The sequence below is a fragment of the Diabrotica undecimpunctata genome, chromosome 8 (assembly GCF_040954645.1).
Source record: "Diabrotica undecimpunctata isolate CICGRU chromosome 8, icDiaUnde3, whole genome shotgun sequence".
NCBI classification, from domain to species: Eukaryota; Metazoa; Arthropoda; class Insecta; order Coleoptera; family Chrysomelidae; genus Diabrotica; species Diabrotica undecimpunctata.
In genome coordinates this window covers 126,065,396-126,081,970 of record NC_092810.1, presented here as the reverse complement: position 1 = coordinate 126,081,970, position 16,575 = coordinate 126,065,396, and the positions used below count along the sequence as shown (strand labels likewise).

At 32.4% G+C, this 16,575-nt stretch overlaps 1 protein-coding gene across 16 annotated transcripts in view; it reads left to right on the top strand.

The window, feature by feature from the left end:
- The window catches only part of LOC140447973 (G-protein coupled receptor Mth2-like), a 347,198-nt gene that overhangs the window by 245,221 nt on the left and 85,402 nt on the right, over nt 1–16,575 (top strand). Inside the window, exon 1 of one of the 16 annotated variants that reach the window (XM_072540961.1) lies at nt 1,106–1,750. The exons of the other annotated variants lie outside the window; for them this stretch is intronic. Coding sequence (XP_072397062.1) covers nt 1,258–1,750 — 493 coding nt within the window. The 5' untranslated portion in view covers nt 1,106–1,257. Of the gene's footprint in view, nt 1–1,105; nt 1,751–16,575 lie in introns of those variants that run through there. 16 annotated transcript variants of the gene reach the window in all.

The following is a 16,575-nucleotide window of genomic DNA, read 5'->3' as shown; positions in this document are numbered from 1 at the left end:
ACCCTCACCAAGCTAAAAGTGTCGCAAAAGAATTTTCTGACTGCACTCTGTGTATCAATATATTTACATAAACACCTGTTATACGTCAGCTGCCAGTTGACAAATGGTTCCGGTCTTAACTAAGGTTTTGAATGCAGATCCAATGCTTACCGACAGTCACGTCAGAATTAAACTTTGACCATCTGGCCCAACCATCGATATAATATAATAGGGATGGAACCTATGAATAAATACTTGCGTCCAAAGCAGCTATTAACAATGCCCGATCTGGTTTCCGGAATGTCAGTGGTGTAAAAAAAATTGTCTTGGTACATAATATATGTACAACAATTATTTATTTTCGTTGTTATTTACATTTGAATAAATATATAATCGCGTGTAACATTGTAAAATTAAAAAAATATTATTTTTATAAAATAAAAACATATATTTTACAGGTATGTAGTTGCGCATCGCACGCCACTGATGCAAAATATTAAAAATTTAATGAATTTATTTATTTACCAAAAAGAATACATTAAATTATTGACTTAACACATAATATTACCTATTTAACATTAAAATATCGGTAAATAATTAGTCACCTGTCAAATTCACATCGGACATTGTAGCTAGTAACGTGACGTCAGTTCCGTCGTCCTATCAGCTACATGTAAAAATTTTAATATGCTCCATCCTTAGTTTATTATATCGATGGGCCCAACCGACCCGAGTTTATATATAAACCATAATTTATAAACCAGTACTTAAGACGTATAATATGCCTATATTTTGCCTATGTTTTGATTTCCAATCTGAAAATCTAAAAAGCTTAAAATTTTAAATTTTTACACCCTTATAGGTTAAATTTTTTGATCATTTTTATTTTAAATTTTTTTACATTTGTTTAATTATAACCATTTAGTTTATTTATATCGTACAAAGGTATTATTTGCGTTTTGCAAAATCAAAATTAAAATACTTGCCTTACCCAACGATTATACATTTGTTTCTCTACTTTTCGTAAGTGTCAACGTCCTCTCCCCGAAGACAACCTTGCAGTTTCTCCCATGCGTCGTTTCGTTACCTTTGCATTCATCCGCGCTCTGGCCCACAGACTATCGTGGTTTTCACTCGATAACGTTTCTTGACGCTCGCTATTTTTTTAATCATTATTATTATATTTCGAAAATCCAGCTTTCCTGCATATACAGTTTAGTTTCGTACCAGCATCGAGATAATAAACTAACAACCGGTGTCACATTACTTCTATAAACAATGACTTCAACTACAATGTGTTTCTATGAGCTCATTTTCCTCATTATTTGTTTGTTTACAAGTGCCGATAGCATCAAAAACAGGGGCAACGTTTCAAGAAACTTTGATAACTGTGATTTAAGTGTAAACTGTATCAGAAAATGTTGTCCTGTTGGTTATATCCTCGTGGGAAAACAGTGCAAAGTTAATAATTCAAGTGAACCCTTCATAGTACCGGTATTCAACAAAACCTTCTTTGTGGGAACTGTCGATCAATCAACAAAGTTTAGAATTACAGATATAACGTGCTTGTTATTTAGATTAAACAATAATATTCCTAAGGATGCCTACTATGTTCAAGAGGACGGAAAATTGTTTGTTCCGAACTTTAATCAGTCTTTTACGAACAACCAATATTGCATAGATGAGATACATACTTTATCTGCTTTTGTATGTTTTCCTGAAAATGATGTTGTGATACCAAAAACAATTTTGCAGAAAAGTAATGCCGCAGGTAAATACTTTGTTAATTTAAGTTTGTAAATCTCTCTTTTAACATGGTATAATAAAAATACAGGTTTTTAATTCACCGTTGACGAAACAAATAGAGAATTAAAAAAAGATTTAGCAAATATTTTGACATAGTTTTTATATTCTACAACTTTTTACCTTTACTTTTACATTTAGCCACCGGCCGGCATTTACGAAGTAAACTGACATAATAGTAACCACTTGTAACGCCTTATAGAGCAGAGAAATTACCAAAATAAAAGCTTTTTCGTGACATTCTTTGATACAGATATTTTAAAACTGCTTTTAAAAAAATTGGTGATAATATTATGTAATAAACAAAACATGCAAAATAACAAACGTCATTTTTTACTTATAAACAATATACAAACAAAATTGAAATTGTTTATCTCATAAAGCTTTTATCTACAATATTATTATGCTTAAACTTTTGGGTTTACATAAATTTTGAAAGATCATTTAACGATTATAAAGTGTATATCAAATATCGTAAAATAGGTTTACAAAAGTACTGTGATTTTAAGCTTATAAACATTTATGTTGGCATTTTTACACGGATTTATAAACAAAATACTTTGTGAGAAATATTTTGTGACCTCACGTTAGACTTCAATTCATGCCACATTATGTTCTATGGGATTAAACATACAAGAATAGGGTGGAAGCCGCATTTGTTTATTTATGTCCTTTTTCCTCTGCCAATGTATCACAAACATATAATTTTTTTATAGAAAATGCCTTTAAAACGGTTTGGTATAACATTCTTCAAAATACATATCATTCTCATCATCATTTTGGCTTTACAACCCTGTGTGGGTCCTAGCCTCCCCAAGAATTTTTCTCCAGTCGTCCCTATCCATCGCCTTCCTCCGCCAAGCACGTATTTCCATATTTCTCATGTCTTCATCGATGTTATCTAGGAATCTTGTTCTGGGTCTTCCTCTTCTTCTTTGACCAATAGGTCTATCAAGGAGCGTTTTTCTAGCTGGGTCGGTTTGCTCCATCCGCATAACATGGCCTACCCACCTTAGACGTCCTATCTTTATGTGTTTTACGATATCTGGTTCCTGGTATATCCTATAGAGTTCGAAGTTGTATCGTCTTCTCCAGACACCATTTTCATTTACCGCTCCATAGATGCGCCTTAGTATTTTTCTTTCGAAACATCCTAACATGTTTTCATTACTTTTTGTTAAAGTCCAGGTTTCTGAACCATATGTTAGGACTGGGCGTATTATTGTTTTGTAGAGTTTTACTTTTGTATTTCTTGATATAACTGTAGATTTAACATATCATTCTTCTCCATGTAATTTTGAATTTCCAATTTAGTATTATTCGAGTTTGGAGCCTTACTTAGTTGGCGACTGTGATAGCTTGCATTGTCCATTACTATCACGCTATTCTAAGGAATGTTTGGCATAGGATTATTTTTGAACCATTCTTCAAAAAGTTCTGCCGTTGTATCTTCATGGTAATCGACGCAGGAGTCTTTAATATTCTTTGGAGAAAGTCACAGGGCATTTGGATCCCAACCATTTTCTGATCCAGCATGTAAAATTGTTATTCTTTTCCCTTTATTTGACGGAGCTTTTGTCTTACATTTACCGGAGGAATCGGCAAATCCTTTACCATGTCTCGTCAAGATAAATTATCGGACGATTTTCAGAACGGAATTTTCTTATCTAAGTTGTATATACTCATAACGCCATATTGAGCCGTTGCTTCAGAGCTCTTAATGTAGGTATGCGTTGCTCTTCGTACATGGTATAGACCTTTCGACGTATCAAGTCCTTATCGGCTAAGTCCATATATTTGGTGGAACTGAAATCTTTACGTTTTTTTTTGTTTCTATGGGATTTGATGTAATTATTTTTTACTGTGGTCAGTAAACCACAGTAAAAATATCTTATCAGTACAATTTCGTCAATTTAAGCCTTATCTGTATTAATGAAATTAAAATGACTTTGGATTGTATGCAATTAATTTAACATTAAGAAATGAAGATTAACAAATTTTACCAGGAAACATATTTAAATCTTACCTGAAACTTGGCATTTTATACTATTATCGGTTAACCCAGGATGTTTATAGTCGGTACTAATTGAAGTCAATCATAATAAACTTATTTGTCAAATAGCATATTTCTCTCGTAGCGGAAGCTGTGTCAAGTCCTCTTTTAAGTAAGGTACTGTATATAGTTTTTACAATTTGCTTTGCATCTACAGATAAATGTTTCGTCTTTACCGGAACACTAGAAGAAGCCCCATTATTATTATCCCACAGACGCCACATAATAGAATACGTAATGAATAAAATGAGTAATACTACTTAACACTTCCCGTGATACATAAAGACAAACAAATTTTATCAAGAACTCGTATTTAAATACTGGTTGGTGTTCAGTTCCATAAACTTATTATATAAATACCTTAACCACTTAAAAGGTAATTAGCAAACCCGTCGCATAGTACCATCGAATTCGAAAAACCCTCTTATCAGTACCGTTTCGTCAATATAAGCCTTATCTGTATTAATGAAATTCTAATGAGTTTGGATTGTACGCAATTAAATCAACATTAAGAAATGAAGATTGACAAATTTTACCAGGAAACATATTTAAATTTTACCTGAAATCGGGCCTTTTATACTATTATTGGTTAACCCAGGATGTTTATAGTCGATACTAATTGAACTCAACCATTTACTGCTAAATAAACTTTAACTTAAATATTTATGTATTACAATCGACGGTGGCTTCAAGCTTTGCTTCTAAGAGAACGGTTCATTTTACACAAGAAATGCTTATAAACATTTTTGTTTAAAATGATCTCAGCTACATTTTTTAATTAAAACATTTTTTCTGCGGTGTACGGATTCTGTGTAAATAGATTTTTTTGTTTTCTTACCCCCCTCTAAGGGAGGTTTTAGGGGTAAAAGTGGTAAACTTTTTTGATTCTTTTTTTGGGGTCCCAAAATTAATATTCTCGACAAAATTCAGTTATGAAGTTGATTGTCTTTGTAATAAAATATTTTCTTTTCTTGTTCGTATTTGCCAAATTATTGTCAATAATTGTTGACATCATTAACTTAGTCGATTGCTGTTTTTATATCAATGCTTTTTCATTTTTTTCTGGATCTTACACTGTTGTTAAAATGTTTTATCTACCAAAACTATCTCTGGGTATTTAGAACTGTTTATCGGAAGTATTCGTAATACTGTTTTAAGCCTGCTTTTATGTACTACAATCTTGTTGCTATAGAAAGGGGCTGATTCAATCCAGCGCTATATATGTATATACACTACCCTCCATAACTAATGCACCGCTTTAATTGCATCATAAGTTTGAAGCTATTTTTCTTCTAACCAGTGGATTGGATTTGGATGATTGTCTTCATATTATAGGTCTATTTCTAAGGAATTATTGTAACATTGTTTTCTGAGAAATGTCTACGTTTTGCCCACATACGGAATGAAAAATAAAGTTGTGTTTTTTCATAGTATTTTGCAACACACTGTGGAATTTATTAGAAAGTAACGCCACATCCTATTAATATTACGAGATAATTCAGCTTTTCTCAACATATCCATACATCTCGATACCTTCATTATAAAAGATGATACAAAACTTTTAATGCAACAAGTTTTTATGGACATTTAAAGTGAATGAAAGAAAAAAAAACACTACTTACATAAACTGTGTTAATATTTGACAACAAAAGCCTAAGAAAACATAATTTAGCTAATCTTTAACAAGTTCTCTCTCTCAAAAACACTTAAAAAAATAACTATTATTAATAGTTCATTGTGGAATAATATTTCTACCTCTATTTCTAATTACTTCTTCACAGCGACTAAGCATACTAACAAAATCAAGCGTCCTATTTGGTCTTGATCTAATGCATCTCAAATTTCTCCCACCATAACTTCTACGTTTTCAAAAGATACATATGGTGCCCGTGAGGCTCCTGAATTGACGATCAATAATATCCCACAAATTCTCTATGAGATTTCGATCAGGGCTGCAGGGTGGCCCGTTTATGTTGTTGTAGTAACCTCGTCCAAACAATCACGGACCACACGTAAAACATGTTGAGGTGTAAACAATATTGTCAGTCTGCAACTCTCCTGTCAAATTTTTTATTTTTCATAGCCAACTACCTACATATATTCAATTAATGAGTATTACAATTTAATAAAATCACGTTATGCTTTGAATGTACTTTATTTTGATAATAGAGATATCGGGTTGATTTTTTTTTTTCGTAAATGTTGAGAAACAATGAAGCAATCTCGTAATATTAATAAGATGTAGCGTTTATTTGTAAGAAATTCCACAGGGTGTTGCAAAATAAGATGAAACAATATTTGTACTAGTTGGGAATCTTTTGTATAAACTTTTATACAATTTTTAAACAAATATAAAACTGATATAACCTGCAAAATAGTATGTTTTCTGTGAATTGACGGTAAATCATTTCTTGACGGTTTGGACTAACTTTACCTTAATCTTAGTGGCATCAGTTACTTACTATACTTCTTAAGCGAGAGGTACTGAAAGGAGGTATGGTAATCGTACATTAACATCAAACTATTACCTTTTTGTGTGTTTGTGGTATTATTAAATTATAAATTATGCGTCCTTGATACGTTTTTACTTCCTCAATATCGGAATTTTTTTTAATTGACATGTCAGTATCGTTAACCAGATTTTACTGGATTCTGTTGATGAGAATTTGCTTAGTTTACTAAGATGAAACGTGAAGTAACTATATAACTGAATTATTTTAAGATAACGGGACAAACATACAGGGTACGGTAAATCAAGAAGAAAGTGCTGAAATTTTGGTCGTCGTGGGCTATTGGATTGGACCTAATACGCACTCCGACGCGTATCGCCCCGCCTTTTACAATTTATGAAAATTGTAATTGTTGATTGCTCTGATAATGCCCATATAAGGACGTGTTAAAGCATAAAAATATGGGACATATTAAGGCAAACTCTACGAGTCTTCTGCGTGGCCAGACGCCCTCCACCATAAGGTTTCTATACCCTGGGTGCTCCCTTTTTGGGGCTATGTTTTTATGTAACATTAATTAAATTTACCACGGGGTTTGTCTCCGTCTGAAAAAGACTCTTTCGCTGGACTTACTTGTCTAAAAAAATGTGAGTTTTATTCTTATCAAACATTTTCCTGTCAAAGTAATATGTAATATTACGGATAATGGCTGGATGCCGAGCTTTCTCATTGCAAAAATGGTGAATTCAAATTACATATGATTAGATTAAATTCAATTCATCATCATCATCAACCTGTATGCTTCCACTGTTGGGCACAGGTCTCCCTCAGCTCTTTCCATCTGTCTCTATCTTCTGAGGCTTGCATCGAGTTATTGCTAACACGCTTCAGGTCGTCAGTCCATCTAGTTGCTGGGCGTCCTCTGCTCCGCATTGCTTCTTTTCTTGGTCTCCACTATAAAATACGTTTTGTCCATCGGTTGTCTGATAATCTGGCGACGTGTACTGTCCAATTCCATTTTAACGACGCGATTTTTTCGATAGCGTCTGTTGTTTTTGTTCTACGAGGTATTTATTCATTTGGGATTCGGTCTCTCAGAGAGACACCCAACATCTAGCACTCCAAAGCCATCTGAGTCACGCAAATCTTATTAACTACCTTTTTTGTGAGTTTTAATGTTTCCGCTACATAAGTGGGTACAAGTAACACACATTGGTCAAAGATTTTCCTTTTGAGGCATATGGGTAGATCCGATTTAAATACATAGTTTAATTTACCAAACGCTGCCCAGGCTAACCCTATGCGACGTAGGAGCTCACATATCTGGTTATCTCTTCCCAACCGAATTCCATGTCCTAGGTACTTATACGATCTAGTCTGCACAATATCCCTTCCATCAACAGCAATATTTCGATTTAGCACCAGATTAGTCATTATTTGCGTCTTGTTCATATTAATCTTTAGTCCGAACTCCAAGGAAACGTGATATAATTTTTCAAATATTATTATTGCATCATCCATATGATCGGCTATAAGGACCTAAATTCAACTAAATGATTAATAATAGAGAATGACTTGATGTCAGTCATCAGCCAATATGTTAACGGATCTTCCGATAATGGACTCAACAAAGCACCCTCGGGGGTGAAATACCCAGATAGCAACCTTAGGGTTTCTATCTATGTTTCTAGAATCGTTGATATTTTAAAATCTGAAGTTCCTCATCAGAAGTAAAATCAGCCAAAAACAAGAAAGCAACTGGACCAGATAAAATTCCAACTAAACTCTTAAAAATGATACACGACGACCATATCAGTGTTCTAGTTAAACTTTTTAACGATGCTTATACTACTGGTGAAATACCTTAGGAATGTCACACACCTTACAAATAGAAAATTCGTTTTTGCATAGTTTATAGAAGATGCGAAGTGGACCTAGATGAAACCCAGTTTAGTTTTAGGAATTCACTTGGTACCCGTGAGGTTCTCGTTGCCTTAAATATACTTCAAAAGTAACGCGACTATTTTTCACTAAGCAGTCTTTATAAATACTCATCGATAGATACTACATACTCGATAAATACTATATTTAACAAGGCGTCTGATAGAGATGCATTATATCCCCGCTGTTGTTTCATATCTACTCGGATATACCTTTCAAACGGCCTTTTCAAGATAAAAAGTTTGAAGTAAAAATCAATGATGTACTGATTAGTAGTATTCCAAATGCTGACGACACTGTTATCTTGAGCGATAGTATCCAGGGCCTTCAAGAGTGGTTGAATTGCATAAAAATTATAGGAAAAGAAATAGGACTAAAAATAAATCTCGATACGGCCAAATTTTTGATATTTAGCCTCCTGGTTTTCTACAGATAGATCAACAAAACATTGAGACACCTTGAGAGAGATTTACTCAATTTTAATATCTGAGATGCTGTATTACAGAAAACTAGACCAAAGTAAAGATATCAAGTGCAGTATTGGAACCCGTAAAAGCTTGCGTGTAACAATGAATATAGAGTCCAAAGGAAAGATGCATCAACAGTGGGACAAGAAACGGATACTAAAAGAAGTAAACTTAAGGAAGCAGCTGTTATCTTACTTCTTTTTCTTTCAGTACCATACTAGATTCCCCGTAACGCTGTATATTTTCGATTTAAATTTACAACTCATTACTCTTCAGACCCTTTAGTAGAGCTTAGCTGTCAGAAGCAATAAATAATATGGACTGGGCGTTTATTAGGCAGTCTTGGTCACAAAAATTTGTTAATAGTAGCTTAAAATATAGAAAATTTATGTGTTTTTGGTCCATCGGTATAATAATTGAGAAATTTAATTTTCTTTTAACTCACTTGTTTATGACATTTATTGATAGTTCAAAATCCTGCCATATAGCAGCATAATATATAAAGAGGTGGATTCTAAAAGGGCTTAAGTCATTTTTTTCACATTTTGAGGTTTAAGTTGGATCTGATTCTAGTGCATCATTTCTAACATTAGAAAAACAATTCATACCATAACAGCTTAAGTCAAGTATACTATACAGATTACAAATCAGTAATGTTTTCCAAAAGTACTTTAGTCATGCATTGTTCTTTTCCTAACAGGCTTAAGTCATCTGTTGAGTGTTTGCGCATGCGCGATTCCAGCTGTTAGCATCTATTTGCTGTGAGTTTTTGGTTATGTTGACTGTTTGAGGTGAAACAAGTGAGTAATCGAAAACGTGTGTTATAAGTATAAAATGAGTTTAGATTTTGTAACAAGTGATTTTTCAGTATCTGTAAACGACATTAATAGTGCAAAAAGACCTGTGGGACAAAAATCTCAAGAAATTCGCAAGAAATAGTAAAGAAGCTCATCCAGATCCTTGCATTATTTGTGCTCATAAAGGTGATGATAAAATCTACTCACGTAAGACTGCTGCTGATCAGAACAACTTGTCACTTCAACTTCAACTTCAACTTGTCAATCAGAGTCACTTGCATGTTTCCAGACGAAATTCAATCTAAGTTTTGGCAGTCTAAAGACAGATGTTTCTTCATTTTGTGATCTAACAAAAAGTGAAATAAATTTATGCAAAGACCTTCAAGAAAAAGCTTCCCTTATTACTAAGTACAGATTGCACAAGTTACGAGTTAATAAATTTTATGAACTGCTTAAAAGAACAGAAGCTAATATAGTTAAGGTATCTTTTCTCATGGAACAAAACTATCCTCTTCCAAAACTAAGAGTTGGTGAGGTATTTTAGTCTCGACAAATTTGGGTTTATAACATTACTTTTGTATTGATGAAAAATACACAAGATTATACTAATACTTTTGTGTCCACATGGACTGAAAACCAGATTGGACGAGGCTCCAATGAAGTGGTTTCAGCTCTGTATAACTTTTTGGTGATTTTGGAAGACAAGTTTAAAAATGTTCCAGCGACATCATTGACACTTCAACTGTTTTCTGATGCTTGCAGTGGACAAAATAAAAATCAAAATGTTTTGGGTTTCCTACTTAGTTATGTGCAGACTTCCAGAGCTTTTAGTGATATTCAGCATTGCTTTACAATCAGGGGACATAGCTATAAAGAATTAATAGTTGAACCAGAAGAGTACTACGAAGTGTTTGCATCTTCAGCTACAGTTAAAGTTTTAGGAAAAGACTGGGAACTTTTTTATTTCATGTTTTCTGCAAAACGAGTTTTATTGAAGAAGCTCCCTTTTTTAATGCTTGAACAACGAGTTTTTTTAATTTTCAAATAAAAGTAATAAAGACATTGAAGCTAAAAATACCTACTGTGGTGATTATAGTACTTTTAAAGTTATAAAAAAAGGATGCAATTTGCTGAGAGTATTTAGTACAGTGAAGTCTATGCCATTAGTGAATCATGTAAGTGAAATGAAAAAAAAAATATGTGGAAAATCTTCTCAAATTTATTTCATTATCTGAAAATTCAAAAGACTTTTATAATACTGCACTTACCAATGTTAAGTGTATGATGAACTAAAGATTTTTCAACTTTACTTTTCAAATTTTGACTAAAATTGATTTTGATAAATAAAAATAAATTTTTAATTATGTACTTAGATAGTTATTAAACCTTTGCTGACATTTTAAAAACCGCTGCTCTGATTATCAATAAACTTACAAATGAATAATATGAAGTTGTCTTCTAGGTACATGAATTTTCCAAAAGTGCTTAAGTCACTGACTTAAGGTTGTTTTGAAAAAAAAAACTAATGTTTAACTTTTTAAAAGCCATGACTTTGTGTTCAAATCTTACTTTCAATTGTCTTGAAACAAGAATTTGAACCTGCAAATTACATGACTGATTCTATTCCAAAGTAACAGTTAATTATATTCTTAAACATAGAAAAAATTCGTTCCTGAAAAATTTACTTTTTTGACTTAAGACCTTTTGGAATCCACCTCTTTATATGTGTCAATCTTCATGGAGTACATTGTTACAACCCTTGACTTCCCCAGATGTCCAATGAGATCATTAAGCGTGTGTTAACATAAGGACACCTTCTAGAGCGGTGCTCCTTAGAGGTACCTATTTGTATGGGGATAGGTTTAGCATTACCTATTTATCTGCACTGGAACACAATCCCATCGCATTTCTAATTCACATGAAACTCTACACATCTACACTTTTTTAACTCTATTATTCTACTTTTATCATACTGTTTGTTGTAGTTGAAAAATAGTCAATTCAATTCAATTATAATTGAATTGCATGTAATGCCGGTAGTTAGGACAAAGTTTGCAAATAAATATTACACTTACATTAAAATTGTAAAAAGTTAAGTTCTTATTGTTATAAAATAATAATGCAAAAATTAATAAAAACAGAATTTAATGTGAATGTATTGTAGACATTAAATAATTATTTAAGCAGTGTTCGTAGAATTTATATTTCACGTTGCCTTAGGTTTCATGCCTAAATTAATGTCAAAATCACATAGTAATAAGGATTGAAAATTTTGTTATGATTCAGAATCTTTTAACATTATGTAAGAGATGCGCAATTTGTCTTATTGAAGAGTTGTTATTATACAATAGAACCATTATTGTGATAAAAATTGCTAGTAAGACAAAAATTACACTATGCTAGGCGTAAAGTACGAAAGCTGCGAACCTGGTGTGTAAACCTAATTCGAAAACGCTAAATCGTTTAATTCTAACCAATTTTCAAAGTTAGCCATAACGTCGTTTTGGCAAACCACAATGTTTGATTTTTCTATGTCGTCCTATTCTATATATTGTGTTTTTAAGGTAACAACTAGCAATCAATATTGTTGTCATTTTTCTTAAAAATTAATCTTTATTAAATATCGTTTCGTGGTTTTTATAATATTCTATATTCGTTCAAAGGTGATTTGAAGTTTTACTAAAAATATGGCCTCTGTTGTCGATCTCTCTTCTGAATTGTATGCCTTATCACATAAAAGGCCTGCTGAACGGACAGTTTTTTTCACAACGACTCCGGAAAAATATTTTCCTTTAAGTTTTTTTAAGAAATTAGTGTAATTTTACCTGTCAACAACGGCCAGTCAGGTAAAGGCATTAAAAGATTAAAATTGTGGCTCTGGAAATCCAAATGTGTACATAACTTATAGTAGCAATAAAACTAATTATATAAGTAGGTACTTATGATCATAAAACTAGGTATAAGTACATCGAGTTTGATTTGGAAAAACCCATTTTAGATATTTTGATCTAAGGGTCTAATATCTTGACTAAAAGAGAAAGTTTTTAAATTTGGAAGAAAAAATATCGGTGATAGAAGCATCTGAAAAAAAAATTATAGTGTTCAGTTTTGGCCGAAAAGTTTCAAATAGGAAAAACAAAAGTTGGTGACATTTTAAAGAAAAAGGCCGATTTAAAAAAGTTGTATAGTGAAAGTGGAAATGTTCAACAAAAAAAATAAAACTGAAGGTGTTGACGTCGATATTATAGTGTACGATTGGTTTTGTATAAAGTGAGAAGTAAGAACATTCCATTATCTGGACCGATAATAAAAGAAAGAGCTTTAGAGGTGGCGAAAGAACTCAATTTGAATTTTAAAGCTTTCAATGGTTGGCTTGACAAGTCTTTCGCTTAAGACATAACATTAAATTTAGAGCAATTTCTGGAGAAGCTGCAAATGTTAACTTTGACGACGTTTCAGAGTGGCAAAGAAAACTGCCAAGTTAATTAAGTGGCTATTTACCTCAAGATATTTATGTATTATCGAGCCTTACCAAGTAAAACTTTTACATTTCGTAATGAAAAGTGCACTGGGGAGAAAATCTGCCAAAGAAAGGCTGACCGTGCTGATAATGGTCATATTTTTTTCTTGTTCAATGCGTAAACGAATTTCTTCTAAATGTTGGTTATTCCCGTTGACAATAGTTTTAAGATATTTGTACCGCGTTTCCAGCACAATGGCCTCTCCAATAAACCTGATGGTCCCCAATTGTTGTTAATTTATTTTAACCCTTATCCGGTCAAGGTGGGTCCAACGGGCCCGAGACGCCAATTCTTTTATCATAAACTGATAAAAAAAAAATGATTGAATTTTATGCATAACTGAATTTGTTTAGAAGTATGTTTCCTTCAACTTAGTCATGAACTATTCAAAATATTCTGTATCATTTTTGAAATTATTGTGTCGAAAGAATTTTGTCACGTAAAAGGGCAACACGGTCTCATCGGACTCTTTTTGTATTTATACCTAAAGTCTAAATCTTTATTACAAAAGTTAATTTGGCAGTCAGCTAATGTTTTTGTGGATTATCTAAACGACTTTTATGATTCCGGAAATCCAATAATAAAGTCTAAATGTGTAACAAACAATGTAAACATCTCTTTGATTTGAACATTAAAGAGATGCTTACAGTAGGCGTTATATCTATTCTAAATGAATTTTAAAAACTAATTATCATTGTTTGAGTGCAATAATATTGTCAGGTAGGAAACTATAAATATTTTGAAATAAATATGGCATCTGCTATCAGTCGTTTGATATTGATGTTAATGTCGACAACTAAGCTCCTAAACTTATATTGGATTACACTTACACTGAAGGTAGATAGTGCGAATAAAATGTCCCGAAAACCATTATCAGCTGCAGCAGTGCAAGATATTGCTAATAATTTATGGGATTCCGATGATGAAGAATCTCCAGAAATAGGTGGCATTGAAAGTGACTCTGAAATTGAAAATCATCTTTCGGAAGCAAGTGAAGAGGATGATCAGCAAGTAGTATTGAGTGATAATAAAGAAAAATGTGTAGCCACAAGTTCCCAGATTTCAGAGTGTGTAATTTTTGAAACTAAGGATGGAATTAACTGGAAGAGTCAACCACAACCGACAGGACGTATGCGATCCTGCGACATAATAAAAAGCACAGTGCCCAAAGTAATGTTAGTCCCTGGTCAAAGTGTAGATGTACCTGTTGATTCCTTTTGTTTGTTTGTGGACGAAAAAATTGTGAACAGAATAGTGAAGTGTACAAATAAAGAAGCCAAAAAATTCCTGGGGATAGAGAACTGAAAATATTGAAATTCTACATTGCTATATGCCTTTATTGGACTACTACTAACTGCAGTAGTTTTGAATAAGTTTTATGGAGGTTTATTACTTGTGAATAAATATTTTTTTACAAATCTAGACATACATCTATACATCTAGATCTATACATCTTTATCAACGTCTGTTTTGCCTTGCAATTCTTAGAAGGCACAGATTAAAGCAGAAATCTGAATTGGTTTTTGAAAAATTAGTTTACGGATTTATTATCAGATGTCGGTATTTGCGTCCATACTAGAGCCATGTTAAAGTTGCTTCTACCAAGACAGGAAAGATTTATTTTCACGTTCAGAGCGTCTGTGAATAGCCGTTCTGAAGATCCCTTTAAGAGTGAAATACGTCTAAGCGGTTATACAGACGCACTATACGTGAAATCAAATATTAACTGTCTTTTTCCTTTTTTTTTTCTACAAAAGTTTTCTTGAATTGCATTATTTTGTGCAAATCCTTCAGGATATCATAGTAACACATTTTTTTTTTTAATCTAGACAATTTAAATTTAACGTAAGTAAAATGTGTTGCCCGAATAAGGATTAAACGAACATCATTTTGGTTTTCCTGATATTGATATGTAAACCGTGCATAATTCTAACCAAAGATACTTTATTAGATATTCTCTGGAGGTCTCGCACATTGTAGGCTATTATCGCTGATATGTTATAACAGGAGCTAAATATCATCCAGGAAAAATTGTTGGAAAATGGAGGATAAAACTTAATTAACTTAATACTTATTATACTACTAAACTTAACACAATTGTGTGGCTAAAACTCCAATCTAAAACTGAATATTTTAAACCGAAACATACGTCGTGCCGTTTTCTTCAAAATTAAATAATTATGATGAATAAAAGTACAGAAATAAGAATTAACCACACAAAGAAATGAAAATGTTTTAATTACCTGGAAGCAGTGAGGTTAAAAAAATGTATAAATAGACATTGATTATTCATCAAAAATGTGATATTGTTGGAAAATTTTCTCCAAACAAAAGACCACTTAAACGAAGAAAAAGCCATTAGCTAAATTAATTTATTAGTAATATTACTTATTCTGTGAATTTTTCCGTTGTAATAAAAAAAATGTTTACTAAGATATTAGCATACCAGCTATAATTTGAATTAAGTCTCGTTTTGTAAAAGAAAGAAAAAGAAAGGTGTTACACACCTTTTTTATGTAAAAAGTTTTAATTAACAAGTTTAATGAAAAATTATGCAATAACTTAGACCTAACTGAATAACTATGACCATTAGGAGCTAAATTCTCACAAAATATTAAACTCAAACAGATTTTAATATGTATCTTCTGTGTATATTTTTATTTATTACATAAGTTCTAGACTGCTGAAGAGTTTTCCTCCACCTTATCGATGGCCTTCCTTCTCCAAGCATGTATTTGCGTGTTTGTCATAACTGCTTCGATGTATTCCATGAATCGTTTTTTAGATCTTCTTCTTCTTCTCTGTCCAATGGGTCTTTCAACAAGTGTTTTTTCTACTGGATAATTTTGCTTCATTCGCATTACATGTCCTTCCGACTTCAGAGCTTCCATTTTAATATATTTAAAGATATCTGATTCCTAGTCTATTTTGTACAGTTCTGAGTTGTATCTCTAGTCATCATAAACTCTCCTCAGTACCTTCCGGACAAAACATTCTTAACTGTTTCCATTGCATTTTGTTAGAGTCAAAGTATCACCTTTTTTCTTGGTATATTTGAATATTTTAAAAAGGAATTTAACCTACAATAGCACCTGTTGGACAAATTCTGCGCTGACTTTCTACGGTAGTGCTATTGTCAACGTTGACCAGATTCCAGGTAAACAAATTCGTAGAATTAGCAGTGGCGTGATTATCATGTATTTCCTTTTTTTTGTGTTTATCATAAAATCCGTTTTATTGTCAGCTTTTTTAACATTATATATGCCTCTCGCATATCGTTTTCTACTCTTTTAATTGTATTGATATCATCATCATAGTCTATAATTTCTACAGCTTTGTGACGTGCCTATTACTTTCTCTATCCCCAGATAGCTCTCCTCTGTTTACCGAGTTAGAGGCTGCCTTATAGTCGATAAATATATGGTAAGTATCCATGGTATAGTCTAGTAGTGTTTATTATAAAATATATCTAAGGTAGCAATCTGATTGTCAATTTACCATCTGTGAACTGACTGGATAATATTGGAGAATTTTATATACGGTGAACAAAAGCCCAATTCCTGT